A 19,241-nucleotide genomic window follows, 5' to 3' on the forward strand; every position below is an offset into this window, starting at 1 on the left:
GGGTGGTTGGCCAAAGTCCAGACCCAAATTAATTTTTCACATAAGAGTTATTCTTTATAAACCACGGAATTTGTAATCCCGCAAAGGGTGGCTGCAGACAAAACGCCTCCAAGTCACTCTGTCGCCCACCATTTGACTCCCCTCCCCCCAACTCACCCCCCCCTCCCTCATATACCTCTCAACTCCATCCCTCCACCTCATCCTCGGTCTACCCCTCCCTCTCCCTCCCTCCACCTCACCTACATACACCCTCTTAGTCAGTCTTTCATTCTCCATTCTCTCCACATGTCCAAACCACCTCAGTGTATTTCTCCTAATCTTTTCAACCACATCCACATCTACCCCACAACGTTCCTTCACTTCTTCATTCGTCAACCTGTCCCTCCACGTCACTCCACATGCTCCTCTCAAGTAACTCATTTCCACTGCTCTCACTCTTGCCCTGTTCCCCTCTTGCAATATATATATATATATATATATATATATATATATATGTAGATGTTGAAGGTTGTCACAGTTATAGCCATCATACATCAGCCAAGCTCATCTCTGTATGGAAAACCTTTGTAATTCCAGTTTGTCTCATGTGTTAAGTCACTGAAATATATATATATATATATATATATATATATATATATATATATATCTATCTATATATATATATATATATATAAATATCTATATCTATATATCTATATATATATATATATATACTGTATATATATATATATATATATATATATATATATTACGTGCTCCCCACGTGTCAACAAGTGGGTTAGTGGAGGGTCAGTGCCCCTCCCCGTAAAACTAATATCTCAAAGTCAAATGGCCACCCCTTACGGGATTATGGCGTCTGGCAATAGATAGATAGATAGAAAGACAGACAGATATATATATATATATATATATATATATATAGAACTGCTCGCATAACACGCGATCAGAGAGTGCGAAACTAGTCATAAAACGGCCTCTTTTTTTTTAAATCCAAGAAATGGTCAAAACGTGACGCTGACAAATAATACATGGGTGGAGAAATTGCCCATTTCTTAACCCTTTAACCACGGGCTTGATTTGCTTTCTCTTGCGGCACCCGCGGGCATATTTGCGCTTCGACAGACTCTCTAAAAATATTTGCCAAAAATCAGTTATTAGTCCTAGAATATTAAAATCACACATGCTTATGGCACATACCTTCAGCTTTCTCCTGGGGTGTTTGTTGAGCCTTCGTCGAGTACCGTAGGACTTGTGGAGACCTCTGAAGCTAGGTGACGAAGTCTCCACTTTACACTTCCCGACAACCCGTAATATGATCACCACAGCCTGATATTATCATTAGAAACACTATTCTATGATTCTCAAATAGTTTGGAATCCATATTCCAATAAAAAAAAAAAAAACTGTGAAAGCAATGAAAATTACGAGGGCGTATGACCTTCCCACTTGCGCTAGTTCACAGCTGGTGTTGTCATTTATTATACATAAAAACACTCACAGTTTATATTTCTATTTCTATATAACACTTATATATATCTACAGTCATTATCCATAAGTTTCCTTCAGTAATAGTAGTTTATTGTCACTGTAGGCATTCAATTTCTTTCAGTAAAATACGTAGCATTCACTTTCTCGTCCTGTATACTAGCATTGAGAGTGAATGTCACTTTTACCTTCACTTTCATAGTATTCATACATGCTAGAGTGAAAATTTCACTTTCATTACTCCTAGTACAGGTATATATATTCGTATTCTTATAATGCTACTCATTTACATTTCTATTTATGTTCTCTATTTTATTTACATTATTTACATTTCTATTTTATTTACACTGTGTTATGCACTGTCACTTGAAGTAACTTATAAAACTATTTTCCACTGTTCACTTATATTTACATTCATGGCATTCACTTGCTGTTTACACATTATTTATGCATTATTAATAATTCCACTTGCACTGTTTTACTCAACAGAAAGATCGTAGTCACTCTCTTTCAATTGTCAGCCCTTTACTTCTTTCCACACGAGGTTTAGTAGGGGGTAAAGGTCACAGGGCCCTTTGCATGGGGGTAAAAAGCGACGGAAGTTAGCCGGAGCAAACAGATGTACCTTCACCTTAGAAGATGACACTGAACTGATAGGGGTGGGCCGGGGTGGCCTACCTAGGGAAATGCATTACTGCCAACGTCAGCCTCTTGACAGCTGATAATATATAGCAGTGAAATGATTGGCAGGAAATCTAGACAATACATTATAAATTAGGTAGTTCCAGGTGAATGTAAATATCACTTAGGCTTCTCCCTTCCCTCCTTATATGTATTTTTAGTAAGAGAATAGATTATACGGCATATTTCAGGGAGAAATAAACAGCGAAAATTAGCGAACGAGTGCACGTGAGGTGTTGTCAGGTGATAATTAGCTAATTCCAGGTGTATGGCAATCTCACTTACCTTATTTATTTTTGGTATATATTATTTGGTATATGAATAGGGAATAGGGCTTTGAAATCAGTGGAAAATTCCAGGGAAGATTTACTTAGCGTAGCATGGCCGGGTAGGCGAGAGGATAGGGTAATGGAGGGAAGGTAGGAAGGGGAGTCAAGAACGGGGAGAAATGGCTAAATTGTCAACAATGGATGGGAGCACAGATGAGACTAGGAGTGCTGACTAGTGTTGGACATTGGCAGTACTGATAGATGATACAAACCACCACTTGAAAGCCCGGGTGAATTCAAAATAACATAGAATCGCAAAAGTGACGCCCCGCGGTATGATCCCTTGCTCCCAAGCGTCACGAAAGTGATGCCCCGCGGTTAAGGGGTTAAAAGAATGTACTATGCTGTTACGATAGTGAAAACGCGGCCTGAGGCCAATGATTATGGATTATTTAGTCATTATGTGAGGAAACTGGTCAAAACATGGTAAAAAACACACAAAACGTGGGCAGATATAGTCACAGAGTGCATTGCATCTGCTCGTGACGTATGCATGTCACGTGTCTGTGCAGGGTATTGTCACGATCTACTGAGCATTCCTAGGCCACTCCAGTCAACCCTCTGTCCGCTCTCTGCCTCCACACGTGCTGTGTGTTAACTTTGCTCTTTTTTTTGGCCACCTGACCCAACCTAACCATGCCACCCTACCGTGACTCAGCGAAACGGTGGAAGAGTTTGACCCAGGAACAGAAGCTTGATGTAATCACGCGGATAGAGAGAGGAGAACGTAATTGTGTCACTGTCAAAAAATACCAAGTCAACAAGTCAACTATTCATCTGACCCAGCATTTGTTATGGTGAAAATGTACCTGGTTAAGTACTGCAACAGACGGGAGAGAGGAGGAGTTCCAAATGACTCTATAAATGTACCAAGGACTCTGTGGAGCCGGAACGGACAGAGGACCGTGTTGGGGACCAGTAGGAGTCCTGCTCTGCCTTGGAACGCCAATCTCCCTCCACCCAGGGAGCCCACAAACTCTTCAATTCAAGGTGAGGAATCCTCCAGTGTTTCTAGGTACTGACGTTATTTTTAGGTTGGTAAATGTCCTGGGAAAAATCCCGGAAAATTGCCCTAAAAGGTGAAGTTGGGGCTGGCTTTGGTACCATGAAACCCTTTAACATGTAAACATATGGCAGTATAATGTGGAATTCTCATAAAATGGGACTTGCCAGGAACAATATTCGCACGTTATATATGCGAACAGTGACTATGTATCAGTGCTGTAGGTCTCGTGACCCGTCTTGGTCTTTATCTTGCTTGACGTGGTCTCGGTCATGATCTTGGTCTCAAAGCTTCTGGTCTCGGAGTTTTGGCTCAAGACCAGAATTACAAAGTACATCGTGGCTTGAGGACGGTCGGAATTTATGATCATACACGGAGAAAAATCATGGCTGATTCGATTCATGGTCCGCCATACAGCATTGTACTATCTATAGATACTGCCTGGCTAGCGCTAAGGTGATGATGGATGAGCTGAGCCCTGTGGGGGCCGACAGAGTGCATGCGAGTCGAGACAGCACGCATGATGTGGCCATTCTCACGGTGATAATCTCTGTTTGCACACAGGCATGTTTGCAGCTCTGCTCACCTCCATGTACTTCATGTACATGTATGGTGTATGCAATCCCCGCACTCTTCCTAACCACAAAATTTCTATATTCCTATGTTTGTTTCTTCATGCCAATGAAGCAATGAAAGTAGAAATATTTTACCTAGATGTTCAGTTGTTCACTTATATTAAATTTTGTAAATATCTTTCCTTACAGGGGCGCAGCCAGGATTTTGGAGCGATGGGGGCCAAGTCAGACACCAGGGGCTTCCAACCTTTCGAGTTATGACCCTTCAGAGTTTCCAAATGGCTATCACAGGGGCCTGCAGTGACTTCCGTAACTTTTTTAGAAGAAATCAGAATACTTTCTAGTGTTTCACGGCCACCCTTGTATTTCATACAACCTATTCACATATAAGCGGGGGGTACCATGGCCATGTGGTCCAGTGGTGTTTCTAGCCCCACTAAAGTGGAGGGGGAGGGCCACCTGGGGACCGACAAATCATCTGCAGTAGCAAGACGGGCAGTAAGCAGACTTGAATGAGAGCCCCTTTCAAGAAGGAAAGTTAGTGAATACTGTTCTCTTAAACAAATAGTGGGTACGACCGTAAGAAGTATTTGGAGCACTTATGGAAGTAAAATATATATTTTATATTTATGAATATTTTTTGCAAGTATTTGGAGCACTTATGGAAGTAAACTATATATTTTATATTTATGAATATTGGTGGTAGGTGGTGGCGACCGTCATCCACTCACTTGATGTAGTGCTGCCTACTTCTTCCTTAGCCTTTATCATTCTTTTTCTGTGCCAGCCCTCCTCTCTTCCTATATCTCCCGTCTTTCCTGTCACTTCTTATTGCTCTTCTTTCCATTACAGGAGGCTTTACACTGAGTGACAAGCCAAATGGTTTCCTGTAAGCCAGGAAACCATTTACAACGCTGGGTGGTAACCATAAAACCAACATATACGCGCTCCCTATGTGTCAACAAGTGGGTTAGTGGAGGGTTAAGTGCCCCTCCCCATAAAACCAATAACTCAAAGTCAAGTGGCCACCCCTTACGGGATCATGGCGTCTGGCAATAGATAGATAGAATATTTTCTGTTTTCCACCTCTGTACCCCGAAACCCCTTTGGTCTCCTGTGTAATTATCCTGAAAAATAGGTAGTCCCCCTTGACTGTTGTGTATGGAACATTTGGGCACAGGTAAAACTCAAAGAGAAGTGCGAAAATTAGTCTTCCGAAAACCAGCTTTCGCATGACGAAGATACAGTTATCCATGAGTTCGATGGCACTGACAAAGTATGGAACACGATACACTGTAACTTCAAAACCATACTATCAAAAGTTTAAAAACTTAAAAAACTTTCAAAAGCCGTAACATTGGTGTGCAGGGCCGTAGAGAGCTACGACCGCACCCTGGGGTGCCTGGAAAATGTTTGACACGGGCCAGAAAAGAGCAAAATTGTCACAGTCCTGATGTGGGCCTTCCTCCATACTCTTGAGTTTTGGCCTCTGGAATTATCCCCATTGCCCTCTTCTCTCATTCAACTCATGCGCGATAATCAACTTAAATTCATTTAAAAGGTGTTTAGTTATCGCACTGGTACATAATCTGCAACTGGGTGATTGGGGTTCAAGTGCACTCACTCAAGGGGCTGAGATGCCTGTGAAAACTGACCAGCAGTGCAGCACCTGCAGGCTGCAGCTACTTTTCATTCATTCGCAGAAATAAATTCTTGGTCTTGGTCTCAAGGTGCCTGGTCTTGACTAAAACACTGCTGTATATATATATCTATGTGTGTGTGTGTGTGTGTGTGTATATATATATATATATATATATATATATATATATATATATATATATATATATATATGTTGCCCCATGAGGACTGTTGGAACCATGGGCTAGGCAAGTTGGTCCTGACACATAAGATGCAAGTGACCAGCCTCACTCTTCCCTCTCACTCTTCCCTGAGTTGCATTATGTGAGCAATAAATCTCAACCATCCCTTGGATATAAACCTACACAGGCTCAATCTGATTGGAGGACTTTAATTACCCACTAAACCACCAGGCTCCATAATTTGGTTATATGGTTACCACCCAGCATAGCAAATGGTTTCCTGGTGTACAGGGAACAATTTAGCTTGTCACTCAATGTAGAGTTACCCATAGGCAGAAGGAAGAGGAAAGAATGAAGGAAAGAAAGAAAGAAGAGGGATTGTAAAGTCACCTGTAGGCAGAAGAAAGAGGAAAGAGTGAAGGAATGAAAGACAGAGGAGGAAGGATGGAAGAGAGGAAAGGGTAGACACCCAAAGCAGCACTACATCAAGTGAGTGGATGGTGAGCTATTGGTATTCTATGTTAACATACGTGTAATAAGCTTTGTTTCTGGTGATGTCTTAGTCACTTGCCTATTTACATAATACTGCCAGCCATTATGATGTCTGGAATACATACCCACCACTCACGTCCATCATTACAGTATGAATGCCCGTTCATTCATAATTACGCCACTACTGCGATGTTGCCACATCTTAACAGGAGGTAACATGGGGTATAGGAACTTCTTGATGCAACTGTGCCTGCTCAAGGTGGAGTTGTCTCAGGTGTTGGAGGAATCTGACTGTGACCGAGGAGTGAGGAATTAAGGTGGACTGGTGTGTCAACTTGTCATGTGTGAGCTGTGAAGCGTAATAATTTAATCTGTTTACCTAAAATAGTTAATGATTTACCTTTATTTTGTAGTAAAAACAGTCTAATCTACTTCATCCATCCATCCATCATCCAATCCTATGTTGCCCCATGGGGAGTGTGAGAGCCTGGGGATAGGCAAATTGGTCCTGATGTTTAAGATGAGAGTGACCAGCCTCACTCATCCCTGATTGGCATTATGTGAGCAATAAACCCCCAACCACACCTTGGATATAAACCTACACAGGCTCAATCCAATTGAAGTGCCATAATTACCCACTAAACCACCACACGTCATAATTTGGTTATATTCTTACAACCCAGCATAGTAAATTGTTTCCTGGTGTACATAAAACCATTTGGCTTGTCATTCAGTATAGGGTCACCCATAGGCAGAGGAAAGAGGAAAGAATGAAGGAAAGCAAGACAGAAGAGGGAGTGCAAAATCACCCATAGGTAGAAGGAAGAGGAATGAATGAAGGAAAGAAAGGCAGAAAAGGAAGGAAGGAAGAGAGGAAAGGGCAGACACCTAAAGCAGCACTACATTGAGTGAGTGGATGGTGAGAGCCCACACCTACCCATAAGCTAATATAATAATATTTAAAATATATATTGTAGTTTTACTATAAACAGAATTTTATACACTGTATCCTATTCAGTACTACAGACCATTTCCAAACTTCCTAAAGTCACCTATTGTTTGTCAGAATGGAGTAAATAAAGACATAACTGTAGTTGATGAGTACCCAGAAATGATTTTTTGCCTTTTGATTATGAAAAATATCATCCTAAACTTAATAAAATCCTCTAATGGTATCCAGAAAAAATTGAAAGTGATGCCATGGTACAGAGAGGGATACAAATGGTTTGCATTTGCGTTTGCATTTGCAGAACAATATATTTCAAGAAGTTTGTGGAACGTAATGGTTTGAATTGGCAGCTCTGTGTTTGCAGAAGTGAATTTTTATTTGTGGTGCCAAGCTCTGTTACATTAACACACCCATATCCCGATTTCCAACACATCAATAACCGACAATTTGCTAGACCAAACAAAATAAATAGGGGAACATTCTCACAATCTGAACGGCCATCGCCTCGCAAGTCCGACACCCACCCGCTTCCTAGGTTTGAAACGAGTATGTCCCAATGCAGATGTGGTGGTGCAGGAGGCTCTCCCGGTCCTCCCTCCATCCTCTCTCTTCTCCCCCCCCCCATCCCTCCTCCATTAATCCCCCATCACACACAACATTGCCAGGCATGTCTCCCTCCCCATCCTCGCATGTCTCGTGTGTGTGTGTGTGTGTGTGTGTGTGTGTGTGTGTGAGAAGAGGGGGGACAGTAGGGCAGTTTGACTTTCTTATCTCCTTCCCTGTCCCCCACCTCTGCTTGTCTTCCTCCCTGGCCCTCACCCTCCTCCACCCCCACTTGTCTCCCTCCAGCCCTCCTGCACTCCTGCTTGTCTCCCTCCCCATTTCCTTGCCCATCCCCATTCCTGCATGGCACACTGCCAGCTGCCTGCCTTGCTATCAGTTGCCCTGAAACATCTCTCAACACTGCACGGACCACCACCATACTTTTCTGCATGTGATGTTTGATGTCTTATTTTTTACCAATGGTACTGTTTACAATTATAATAACATTACCTGTGGTGTTTCTGTGTCAGTCTGTAGTGACTGAGTAAGATATAATTGAGTTTGGGTTTGGGCCTAGAATGCATCTCTGGCTTTTCTTCACTATCTTATGGGAAAAATTACTTCGATATCCGACATACTCGTTGACGCAACACTGCCGGATATCAGGGTAAGGATGTATATTTTATATATATACATATATATATGTAATATATATACAATACATATATATATATATATATATATATATATATATATATATATATATATCATCATCATCATCATCATCAGCCGTCTGATTATCCACTGCAGGACCAGCCTATCCCGACCGAAGCTGGGATGATACAGCCATTATATCTCTACCAAGTGGCTTAGGCTGTCTGGTAGAGATTGTATGTAGGGTGAGAAGTGCTTGTAAGTGTAACTGTAGTGTTGGAGTGGCTTTGGATGTGTGTGTAGTCTGTGAACCAAGTGTAATTGGCCCACGCAAGCTGACTGGGTGCAAGCATACTTTATAGTAAGCGACACTGGTTCAACCACAGGACCCCTTGTGTCCGCCAATGCAATACGTGGCTGGGTGAACACTCCCAAAGTTTATTACCCTAGCGGGGCACGAACCCTGGTTTACCCAAGTACGAAAGGCACACTCTACCACTGTACCACAGAGGCTCATATATATATATATATATATATATATATATATACACACACATACACAGTATACAAAACTCCTTATGTGCCAAAAATGTACCCCAGAACTTGACCACTTCACTTAGCCTTACTCGTAATCTGATGAAGAGTTGCAAAACACGTGACTCATCCTCAAGGTCATCTTGTCGTGATTTCAGTTCTTCAGAGTTGAAAGAGTTGAGCAGAAGAGCAAGAAAGAGATTGAGCACCATGAAGTTACCCATTACCAGTGCTGGGAGAAAGATGGCCAAACATGTCTCGGATCCCTGCAGGAAAATGGAAAAAGTACGGGGAATTACTGTACACTACAAACGTGAGTGGGACCTCTTGAAAAAAAAAAAAAAAATCCCATCCATGGAATGATGAATAGAAAGGTCATATAAATATGTTTTAAGTTAACTGGCAGATTGTGCATTTATGAAAGGTATCAAACAATTTTCTCTGATGACAATGACTTTCATCTAAATAAATGGACTATGGTATGGGAGGTGAGAGCTGGGTGGGCTAAGCAGTTGTCTCTATATTGCAAGTTTACTACTGTGGTTTAGTTCAGGCTATTACAAATACTGTAATAACCTGAAGATCTGAATTCTGCTAAAAACAGTCATTCCTGTCTTTCATACCATAACCCTCCAGTTATCTCTTACACCTGTCAATATGCTGTATGAGGTATCCCATGAATGCAGAATAATATAATATAGAAGATTCAATATTAGTAGCCAAGTACTGGCACACAAAAACACATGGGACCATCTATTGGCACTTGAGTTGACTGCCTGACCTCAGGGAATGGCCTTTACAGCATATGCCAGAGTTGGTTACATGCAGTAATATCCTAGTTCTGAAATGCATTAAGTACTGTACTGAACAGCATCATACCAAACCACGAAACCTGCAGGTCCAGTACTCATATCCTAAGTTGCTTCTTCAACCACTACAAGGTAAACCATATTGACAATCATCACATGTAAAATTATTAAATATTCGTTCTTGACACAGTTCCCTACAAACAGTCCATAAAGTATTATTTATACAAAGTGCTGTATTTAAAATTACAGAAAAAAGTAAACTGTATTGGGACATATACTATATCATTATGTAATGCTGCATTTGGTGACAGCTAAGACTAACTGACACACTATTGCAAATATCTGATCTTTAACTACTGTACGACAAGAAAGCATATACAGTATACATCTTTCACGAGATACCCTATCACAGACAGCAGCTAGCTGGCAGAGCACAGGATGACATGGAGGCAATATGTTTGTGGTCATCCATTACAAAGATTAAGGCATCTGACAACAGATACTGTAGTTTGACCACTGTACACATAACAGCAAGGAAAATACATATAATGACTTACATCTTTCTCCGCTGCCCTCATGCAGTCCCAAAGGGGCTCTACCCACTCTCCACAAAGGATTCGAAAGATCATCATGAAGGAGTGGAAGAAGTCTGTGAAGTTCCATCTGTTGGGAAAATTAATACATTATGGGTCCGTCAGACGGCTGTAAGTTGTGATAAATAGGATGCTGGTAATATCTCTACACGGCAGGATCAACCAGTAGTATGCAGAGATTAAGAAAATAAAGGTAATATCTGTATAAGAGGAATTCATTAAAGGCACTATTACTGGTACAGTATAAATGGTGTGGAAGAATACAGGACATACCCTCCAGTCGTACTCTCATGACTTGGACCATACGATGCTTAAATGTTAATCCAATGGAATGCCAAAATTTAAATTAACCCCTAAATGCCTGGCTACATATAGTGCGTCATTCTTTCACCACGGGCATTGTTCTTAAACAGCCTTTCTTCAAACCTTTACAGCTCGGAAACTATAGCAGCTGGAAAAAAATTCTATCTATCTATCTACTGCCAGATACCTTTATCCCATAAGGGGTGGCCACAATCAAATTGCCTCCATTTCGCTCTGTCGCCCGCCATTTCACTGCCCTGCTCCAAGCTCACACCCCCCTCTCTCATATACTTCTCCACTCCATCCCTCCATCTCATCCTTGGCCTCCCTCTCCCTCTCCCCCCCTCCACCTTGCTCACATACACTCTCCTCATCAGTCTCCCATTCTCCATCCTCTTAACATGGCCAAACCACCTCGATGTGTTTCTCCTAATGCTTCCTATCACATCCACATCCACACCACAACACTCCTTCACTTCCTCATTTGTCAGTCTGTCTCTCCATGTGACTCCACATGCTTCTCTCAAATAACTCATTTCCACTGCTCTCACTCTTGACTTCTGTCCCTCCAACAAGATCCAACCTTCACTTCCATACGTTAGAATTGGTATCACAATACTGTCATGTAGCAGCTTTTTCACTTCCATGCTCACTTCCCTTATCACTGCTTTCAAGGAACCAGCAACCTTTCTTTCCTGTTTCACCCTTTCAAGCACTTCACCCTTTGAACTTCCATCCTTACTCATCACACTACCCAAGTACTTAAATGCATTCACATTCTCCATTTCCTCCTCATCCAAATGCACTGTACATTCACTGACTTCACCTCTCTAAAAGTCCATCACTTTACTCTTCCCTACATTCACCTTTAGATTCCATTTCTTACACACTCTACCAAACTCATCCACCAAGCCTTGCAGCTTCCCTTTATCTTCACTCAACAACACAGTATCATCGGCAAACAACAGTACAAGGAGTTTCCAAACACTGCCCTCTCTTACTAGGGCCACTCCAACATCCACTGTCCTACCTTGTGTCTCTTTTATAACCCCATCCATATACAGACTGAACAACCATGGAGACATGACATATCCTTATTTCAATCCAACCTTCAAACCTACAACCTTAGCACCCTCTTACATACTCTTCATGACCTTCGGTAACTTCCCATCTACTCCATATATTATTAATACTTACCACAATCCTTGTCTATCCACCATGTCACATGCTTTCTCCAAATCCATGAAGGCTTCATACAACTTCTTTCCCTTCTCTAGAAACTTTTCCACTAAAGATCTAAGGATGAATATCTGATCTACACAACCTCTTTCCTTCCTAAAACCTCCCTGTTCTTCTCCACCTAATTCCTCTGTTATTTCCCTAACTCTGTCAATAAGTATCCAACCATACACATTTCCTATTACACTAAGAAGGCAATTGCCCCTAAGATTACCACACACTTCTTTTTCCCCTTTTCCTTTGTCTATCTATCTACCTATTGCCAGATGCCTCAAACCCGTTTGGGATGGCCACAAACAAATTGCCTCCACGTCGCCCTGTCCCCCGCCATTTCACTGCCCTGCTCCCAACTCACACCCCCCTCTCTCATATATCTCTCCACCCCATCCCTCCATCTCATCCTCGGCCTCCCCCTCCCTCTTCCCCCCTCCACCTCACTCACATACACTCTCTTCGTCAGTCTCTCACCCTCCATCCTCTCCACATGGCCAAACCACCTCAGTGTGTTCCTCGTAATGCTTCCTATCACATCCACATCCACACCACAACGCTCCTTTATATCCTCATTCGTCAGCCTGTCTCTCCATGTGACTCCACAGGTTCCTCTTAAATAACTCATTTCCACTGCTCTCACTCTTGATTTGTGTCCTTCCAACAACGTCCAAGCTTCACTTCCATACGTTAGAGCTGGTATCACAATACCGTCGTGAAGTAACTTTTTCACTTCCATGCTCACTTCCCTGTTTCTTATCACTGCCTTCAAAGAACCAGCAACCTTTCTTCCCTGCTGTACCCTTTCAAGCACTTCACCCTCCACACCTCCATCCTTACTCATCACACTAACCAAGTACTTAAACGTACTCACATTTTCCAATTCCTCACCATCCAACCTCGCTGTACATTCACTGACTTCACCTCTCTCAAAGTCCATCACTTTAATCTTCCCTACATTCACCTTTAGATTCCGTTTCTTACACACTCTCCCAAACTCATCCACCAAGCCTTGCAGCTCCCCTTCGTCTTCACTCAACAACACAGTATCATCTGCAAACAACAGTACAGGGAGTTTCCAAACACTATCCTCACTCACCAGAGCCACTCCAACATCCACTACCCTACCTTGTACCTCTTTTATTACCCCATCCATGTACAGATTGAACAACCATGGAGACATGACACATCCCTGTTTCAACCCAACCTTCAAAGAGAAAAATTCACTTAGTTCACCATCCACACGCACTCCAGCCTTAGCACCATCATACATACTCTTCACAGCATTCAGCAACTTCCCATCTACTCCATATATTCTTAATACTTTCCACAATCCTTGTCTATCCACCCTGTCATATGCTTTCTCCAAATCCATGAAAGCCACATACAACTTCTTTTCCCTTCTCTAGAAACTTTTCCACTAAAGATCTAAGAATGCATATCTGATCTACACAACCTCTTCCCTTCCTAAAGCCTCCCTGTTCTTCTCTAACTAATTCCTCTGTTCTTTCTCTAACTCTGTCAGTAAGTATCCTACCATACACTTTTCCTTTTATACTAAGAAGACAAATGCCCCTATGATTACCACACACTTCTTTTTCCCCTTTTCCTTTGTACAAGGGAATAATTATACCTGACTTCCAATCCTCCGGGACACTACCTTCCTCCCAGGCTAATCTGCACATCTTCCACATCCATTCTACTACTATCTCTCCCCCATGCTTCAGCATTTCACCACACACTCCATCAATTCCTGGGGCTTTCCCCAATTTAACTTTCTTCATTGCTTCCACAACTTCTATCCTACTGATTTCTTCCTGTCTTCTCACCTCCCTCCTTCTCCCAGCCATTCCCCAGCCACTTATACTCGCATTACTTCCATCCTCTGTGTTCATCAATTCCTTAAAGTGTTCTCTCCATCTGCTCACTTTTTCTCCCTTCTCCACTAGTAATCTACCATTTTTATCTTTCACTCTCCTGCTAACCTCACTTCCACCATGTCTTACTCTCTTCACCTTTTTCCAGAACATTTTCTTACAGTCTCTCTTTTCCTTTGTACAAGGCAATAATTATACCTGACTTCCAATCCTCCGGGACCTTACCTTCCTCCCAGGCCAATCTGCACAACTTCCACATCCGTTCTACGACTATCTCTCCCCCATGCTTCAGCATTTCACCACACACTCTATTAATTCCTGAGGCTTTCCCCATTTTAACTTTCTTCATTGCTTCCACAACTTCCATCCTACTGATTTCTTCCTCTCTTCTCACATCCCTCCTTGTTCCAGCCATTCCCCAGCCACTTAAACATGTATTACTATCATTCTCTATGTTCAACAATTCATTAAAGTGTTCTCTCCATCTGCTCACTTTTTCTCCACTTCTTTGGCACCCTGTCTAACTCTCTTTACCTCTTTCCAGAACATTTTCTTCCATTCCCTCCACTTTACACACAAATTCCTTCCAAATTCCTCATCCACTCTCTTCTTACTCTCTCTTACTAATCTTTTTACCTCTCTCTTCCTTTCTACATATAACTCTCTCTTCCGCCTCTCAACTTCGACACCAGTTTTTCATCCACTCACTATACCGGTATGCTTTCTTCTTTTGTACCACAGCCACTCTCACCTCTTCAGTCCACCACGCTGTTCCCTGCATCCCCTTTTGTCTTCTCACCCCACACACCACCCCACATGCTGCACAGATTTCTTCTGTGAATACCTTGCACACACCTTCCACGTCCCCCATCTGCTCCAATCTATATTTACCCAATTGCTCTTCCACTTCACTTTTATATTCTGCTTTTTTTCCATCCTCCTGTAACTTTTCTACCCTTCTTAGAAGAAGTACTTCCTCATGTCCTTCCCTTCTTCTATTTCTCCATTTTGTTTGGACTTTGACTTTGACCACCACCATGTGGTGGTCTGAAAGTCCCCTCCCCCAACCTCTACGTACCCTTGCATCCATTACACACCTCATCCTTTCATCCACACACACATAATCAATCACTGCCTTCCGTTCATCCAGTTCACCATCCACCCATCTCATCACTCGCCATGTATAGCTATGGATCATTTTGTGCCTGAAGAGGGTATTAGCTATCACCAACCCCCTCCCGGCATGAATGTCCACTAAAGCACTGCCATTCTCATCCATCTCTGCAGGCACACCCAACTCACCAACTACTCCATCCACCTTCACATTCCCTACTTTTCCATTCACATCTCCAATCAAAAACACTCTCATTCCTTTCAAACTTTTCCAAGCATGCTTCCACATTTGTCCAGAACTCTTCCCTCACTCTGCTTGCAAAATCTTGCGTTGGTGCATACACGCACACAAACACCCACATTTGTAGTCCAACTTTCACTCTTACCCACATAATTCTTCAGCCAACTGATCCATACTCTCTTATATTCTCCTTCCATCTGTTACTCACAACAATACACACTCCTTCTTTTGCCCTCTCATTCTCACCTACTCCCGCGCATATACCCCATCCATACTCCTATTCTCTCACACTCTCACCTCTCCATTTAGTTTCAGTTAATCCATATACATCCACTTTCATACCCTCAAGCACCTGGACAATCTCACTTTCACCTCATCATTTGCATCCCTTGCATTCCATGTAGCTATCCATACCAAGTTCTTTGTTCAGTCCTTAGCCCGTTAACTGCGCATGTATTTTTTTTTTCAGGTGTCTGTGATGCGCAGACATAGGGGTAAAAATGAAATTTCCCAAAGGCCAAATTTTGTCTTAGGAATTGAGAGAACACATGCCAAAGTATATAGTAACGAAATATTAGCTCAATATTTACCTTGGTAAAGCCATGGATGAGCATCGAAGTGTCTGATTCCCTATTGGAATGAATGATTTTCGTCTTCCTTTTAGTTTTCTGTTTCAGTTTCGGTTTTGAAGGCTCAAACATATTTGCATGGGTCGGCCTTGGTCACCATGGTACTATATTCGAAATTCACTTGCGCAGCCAGGACTGTATTGAGCAGTCGCACTCGGAGCAGCCCAGGCTGTATAGAGCATTTAACAGGTTAGTCGTCATCTCTTGGTCAGTCCTGGTCCAAGGCTTCTTGTTCGTATTTTTAGTTAGTTGTTTTCCGGGGAGGGGCACTAACCCTCCACCAACCCACCTGTTGTCACGTAGGGAACATGTGTTGGTTGGTTATAAGGTTACCAACCAACGTTGTAAATGCTTTCCTGGTTTACAGGAAATCATTTGGCTTGCCACTCAATGCACAGCTACCCCCAAAACAGGGTATCACTACACGAAATGGGTGGATAATGGGTGCCCCCACCTACCACCAACAAATTAAAGACCATATTACTCACCAACCCTCCTTGTGAAAGAAAGTATCCCCAGGTCTGTAGGTCGTCGTATCAATGAGTAAGGACGTGACGAAGAGGAGTAATTTTTTGGCTTGCAAAGCAGAATGTGTTCATGCATTTACACGCAGACCTGATTTTGTCTGTGCTCTCAACGTGATAACTTCTCCATTACTAGATAAACTAGATACAGTGGCATCCAAGGTATGCCCTATAGCATTATCACCGAGTCCTTTCCTTAGTAACCTTGGAAAGAGGCTTGGCAGGGGTTATGATGAGGCAAGGTGTCCATTGCTGTGGGAATGGAATCAGATGAGAGGTTTAAGAAAAATTGTTCTACACCTGACAAATTCACAGACAACTGAGGTATGCTTGCCTTGGGTGGGAGGAGTCACTCCCGAACCTTTGGTGATGAGATCAAGTGGCGGTCACTTCAAACTGTGCCGCAAAAACAGTTGCGGTTCCTTATGACACCTGGCAGCCTACTGCCACCTCTTTTGCATCGGTCCATACCTACACCTGGTGGTTAGGGGTTAATGGACAGTGCTATGATTACCAAATGGATGCCAAGAGTCAGTACTGTACAACTATATCTTACATTTTATTGCAGTCACTACCAGACAATTTTATTTAGATTAGGAGGCCGTAGCACCAAACGATCAGGGTGGTGCTCCTGAGGGGAATGGGAATGCAGGTGATAGGGAGAGTTGGAGCCCCTGTTTCACTAGCTACCTAACCATCCCCTTTTTGCTGACCTTTTCAGTGTGACACTAACATGGAGAGTAGACCAGCATACTCTCCCAAACACTTCCTCTATCTCATACACTACAACACATGGTGTACCCCACCACGTCACAAGGGATGACGTCAACAAGGGCATGCAGCCAGAAAACTTTGTCCCCACTACCTAGTGGCAGCCCTTTTGAGGGGAGGCGTGACAAGGGCTCCGCCAGCATAGACCGTGAGGCCGGGGAGAGATGGGTCTGGAACCTGTACTAAAGAGTACAGGGCACTGTGGTTCCCAAGCTGCCACTTCTGCCCAATAGAAAGGGGGCCGAACCTGGGAGGAGCACCCCACTTCATGAAGCTTATTCATCCATCCATCCATCATCCAATCCTACATCGCCCCATGAGGAGCGTAGGAGCCCAGGGCTAGGCAGTTGGTCCCGACATTCAAGATGAGAGTGACCAGCCTCACTCATCCCTGAAGTGGTATTGCATGAGCAATCAACCCCAACCACCCCTTGAATATAAACCTTCACTGGCTCAATCCGATTGGAGAGCAATAATTACCCACTAAAACCACCAGGCGCCAAAATCTGGTTATATGGTTACCACCCAGTGTAGTAAATGCTTTCCTGGTGTACAGGAAACCATTTGGCTTGTCACTCTGTACAGTCACACACAGGCTGAAGGAAGAGGAAAGAATTTTAAAAAATAATAATAATAATAATTTGGTTTTACGCCAGGTATCCCCAAAGGGCTAAGGCGTTGCCCCTGGGTAGAGGACTTTTGGACTGAAGCATGTAGCATTTTATGACCGGATGCCCTTCCTGATGTCTACCAATGACCCTTGGGTGGATTCGATCCTCCGACCCTTCGGTCAGAGCAGAGCGCTCTAACCCACTGAGCCAGGAAAGACACAAGAGGGAGTGTAAAGACACCCGTAGGCAGAAGGACAAGGAAAGAATGACAAAAGAGAATGGAAGGAAAGAAGGATGGAGAGAGGAAAGGGCAGACACCCGAGAGCAGCACTACATAGAGTGAGTGGATGGTGAGATCTAATTCTTTTTTTAGCCCTCTGCAAGAGCTTGTGTTTGTAGTTCTCCTCTGTATATGTGCATCATCAGCAAACATATTCAGATAGCTTCCATTTGTGTCATTTGTATATACTAAAAACATAACTGGTGCCAGCACTGAGCCCTGTGGAACTCTGCTGGTTACTTCTCCTCATGATGAGTAATTTCCTTTTAGTACTGTTCTCATTTCGCTTTTCCTGAAAAAAATCTTGCATCCAACAATACAGATTACCTTGGATTCCTCCTTGACAGTACAGTTTCCATAAAAGTCTTTGGTGTGGTGCTGTCAAATGCCTTCTTGAAATCTAAATAGATACTGTCTACCCATCCTTCTCTTTTCTGTAGTGTTTCTGGAGCTCTATCATAGTAACTAGATTAGTAACACATGATTTTCCCTTTCTAAAACCAAACTCTCATTCTGTTATCATATTGTATTTTTGCAGATGGTTTACCCAAATTTTTCTAATCAGTTTTTCTAGTATCTTACAACACTGGTCAGGGATACTGGTTGGTGGCTGAGTGAATCCTATTCCCTTTCTTGAACAGGGAAACAATGTCTGCATTCTTCCAAACATTAGGTAGTTTACTTTGACTTAAAAATTCCTTGCATATTAAATATACTGGTCTACTTAACTCTTCTACACATTCATGTAGCATCCAACCAGAAATTTCGTCAGGACCATTTGCTTTTCCTTTGTCTAATTTACTCAACCCTGTACCTCTTGTTCCGATAATCGTATCTCTGGTAATATGTGTGGGCATGCATGCTCTTTATCATCTCTCTCAAAATTACTTCCTACTGTAAAAACTGATTGAGTTTTTTTGTTAAGTATATACTTTACAAATATCTTCTTCTTGGATATACTGTAGGTTATCCCCTAATCCATGATGGACTGTGTTTTATGCTTAACTTTGATTTTACTTTGGATGTAGCTGTAAAACATATTCCATTGATCACTGCTTTTATTTATAATGTCTTCCTCAAAATCTTTGAGCTTCTCTCCCTATCCTTGTGTAATTATTTCTTGCCCGTTTATAGCTGTTAAATGCCCTCTCACTATTGTGTCTGCTGTATCTAGTCCAAAACAAATATCTTTTCT

General features: G+C 42.5%; 1 protein-coding gene across 1 annotated transcript in view; it reads right to left on the reverse strand.

Annotated features, from left to right (window-relative positions):
* Window positions 1-19,241, reverse strand: part of LOC145414591 (sodium channel protein 1 brain-like) — a 1,229,691-nt gene that overhangs the window by 762,412 nt on the left and 448,038 nt on the right. The window contains exons 14-15 of the mRNA XM_080284113.1: window positions 10,432-10,537; window positions 9,158-9,331 (exon numbers count right to left, since the gene is read on the reverse strand). Coding sequence (XP_080140239.1) covers window positions 9,158-9,331; window positions 10,432-10,537 — 280 coding nt within the window. The remainder of the gene's footprint in view (window positions 1-9,157; window positions 9,332-10,431; window positions 10,538-19,241) is intronic.

This window comes from Coenobita brevimanus, chromosome 100, assembly GCF_032717465.1.
Source record: "Coenobita brevimanus isolate Jiangsu-jjx chromosome 100, ASM3271746v2, whole genome shotgun sequence".
Lineage (NCBI taxonomy): Eukaryota > Metazoa > Arthropoda > Malacostraca > Decapoda > Coenobitidae > Coenobita > Coenobita brevimanus.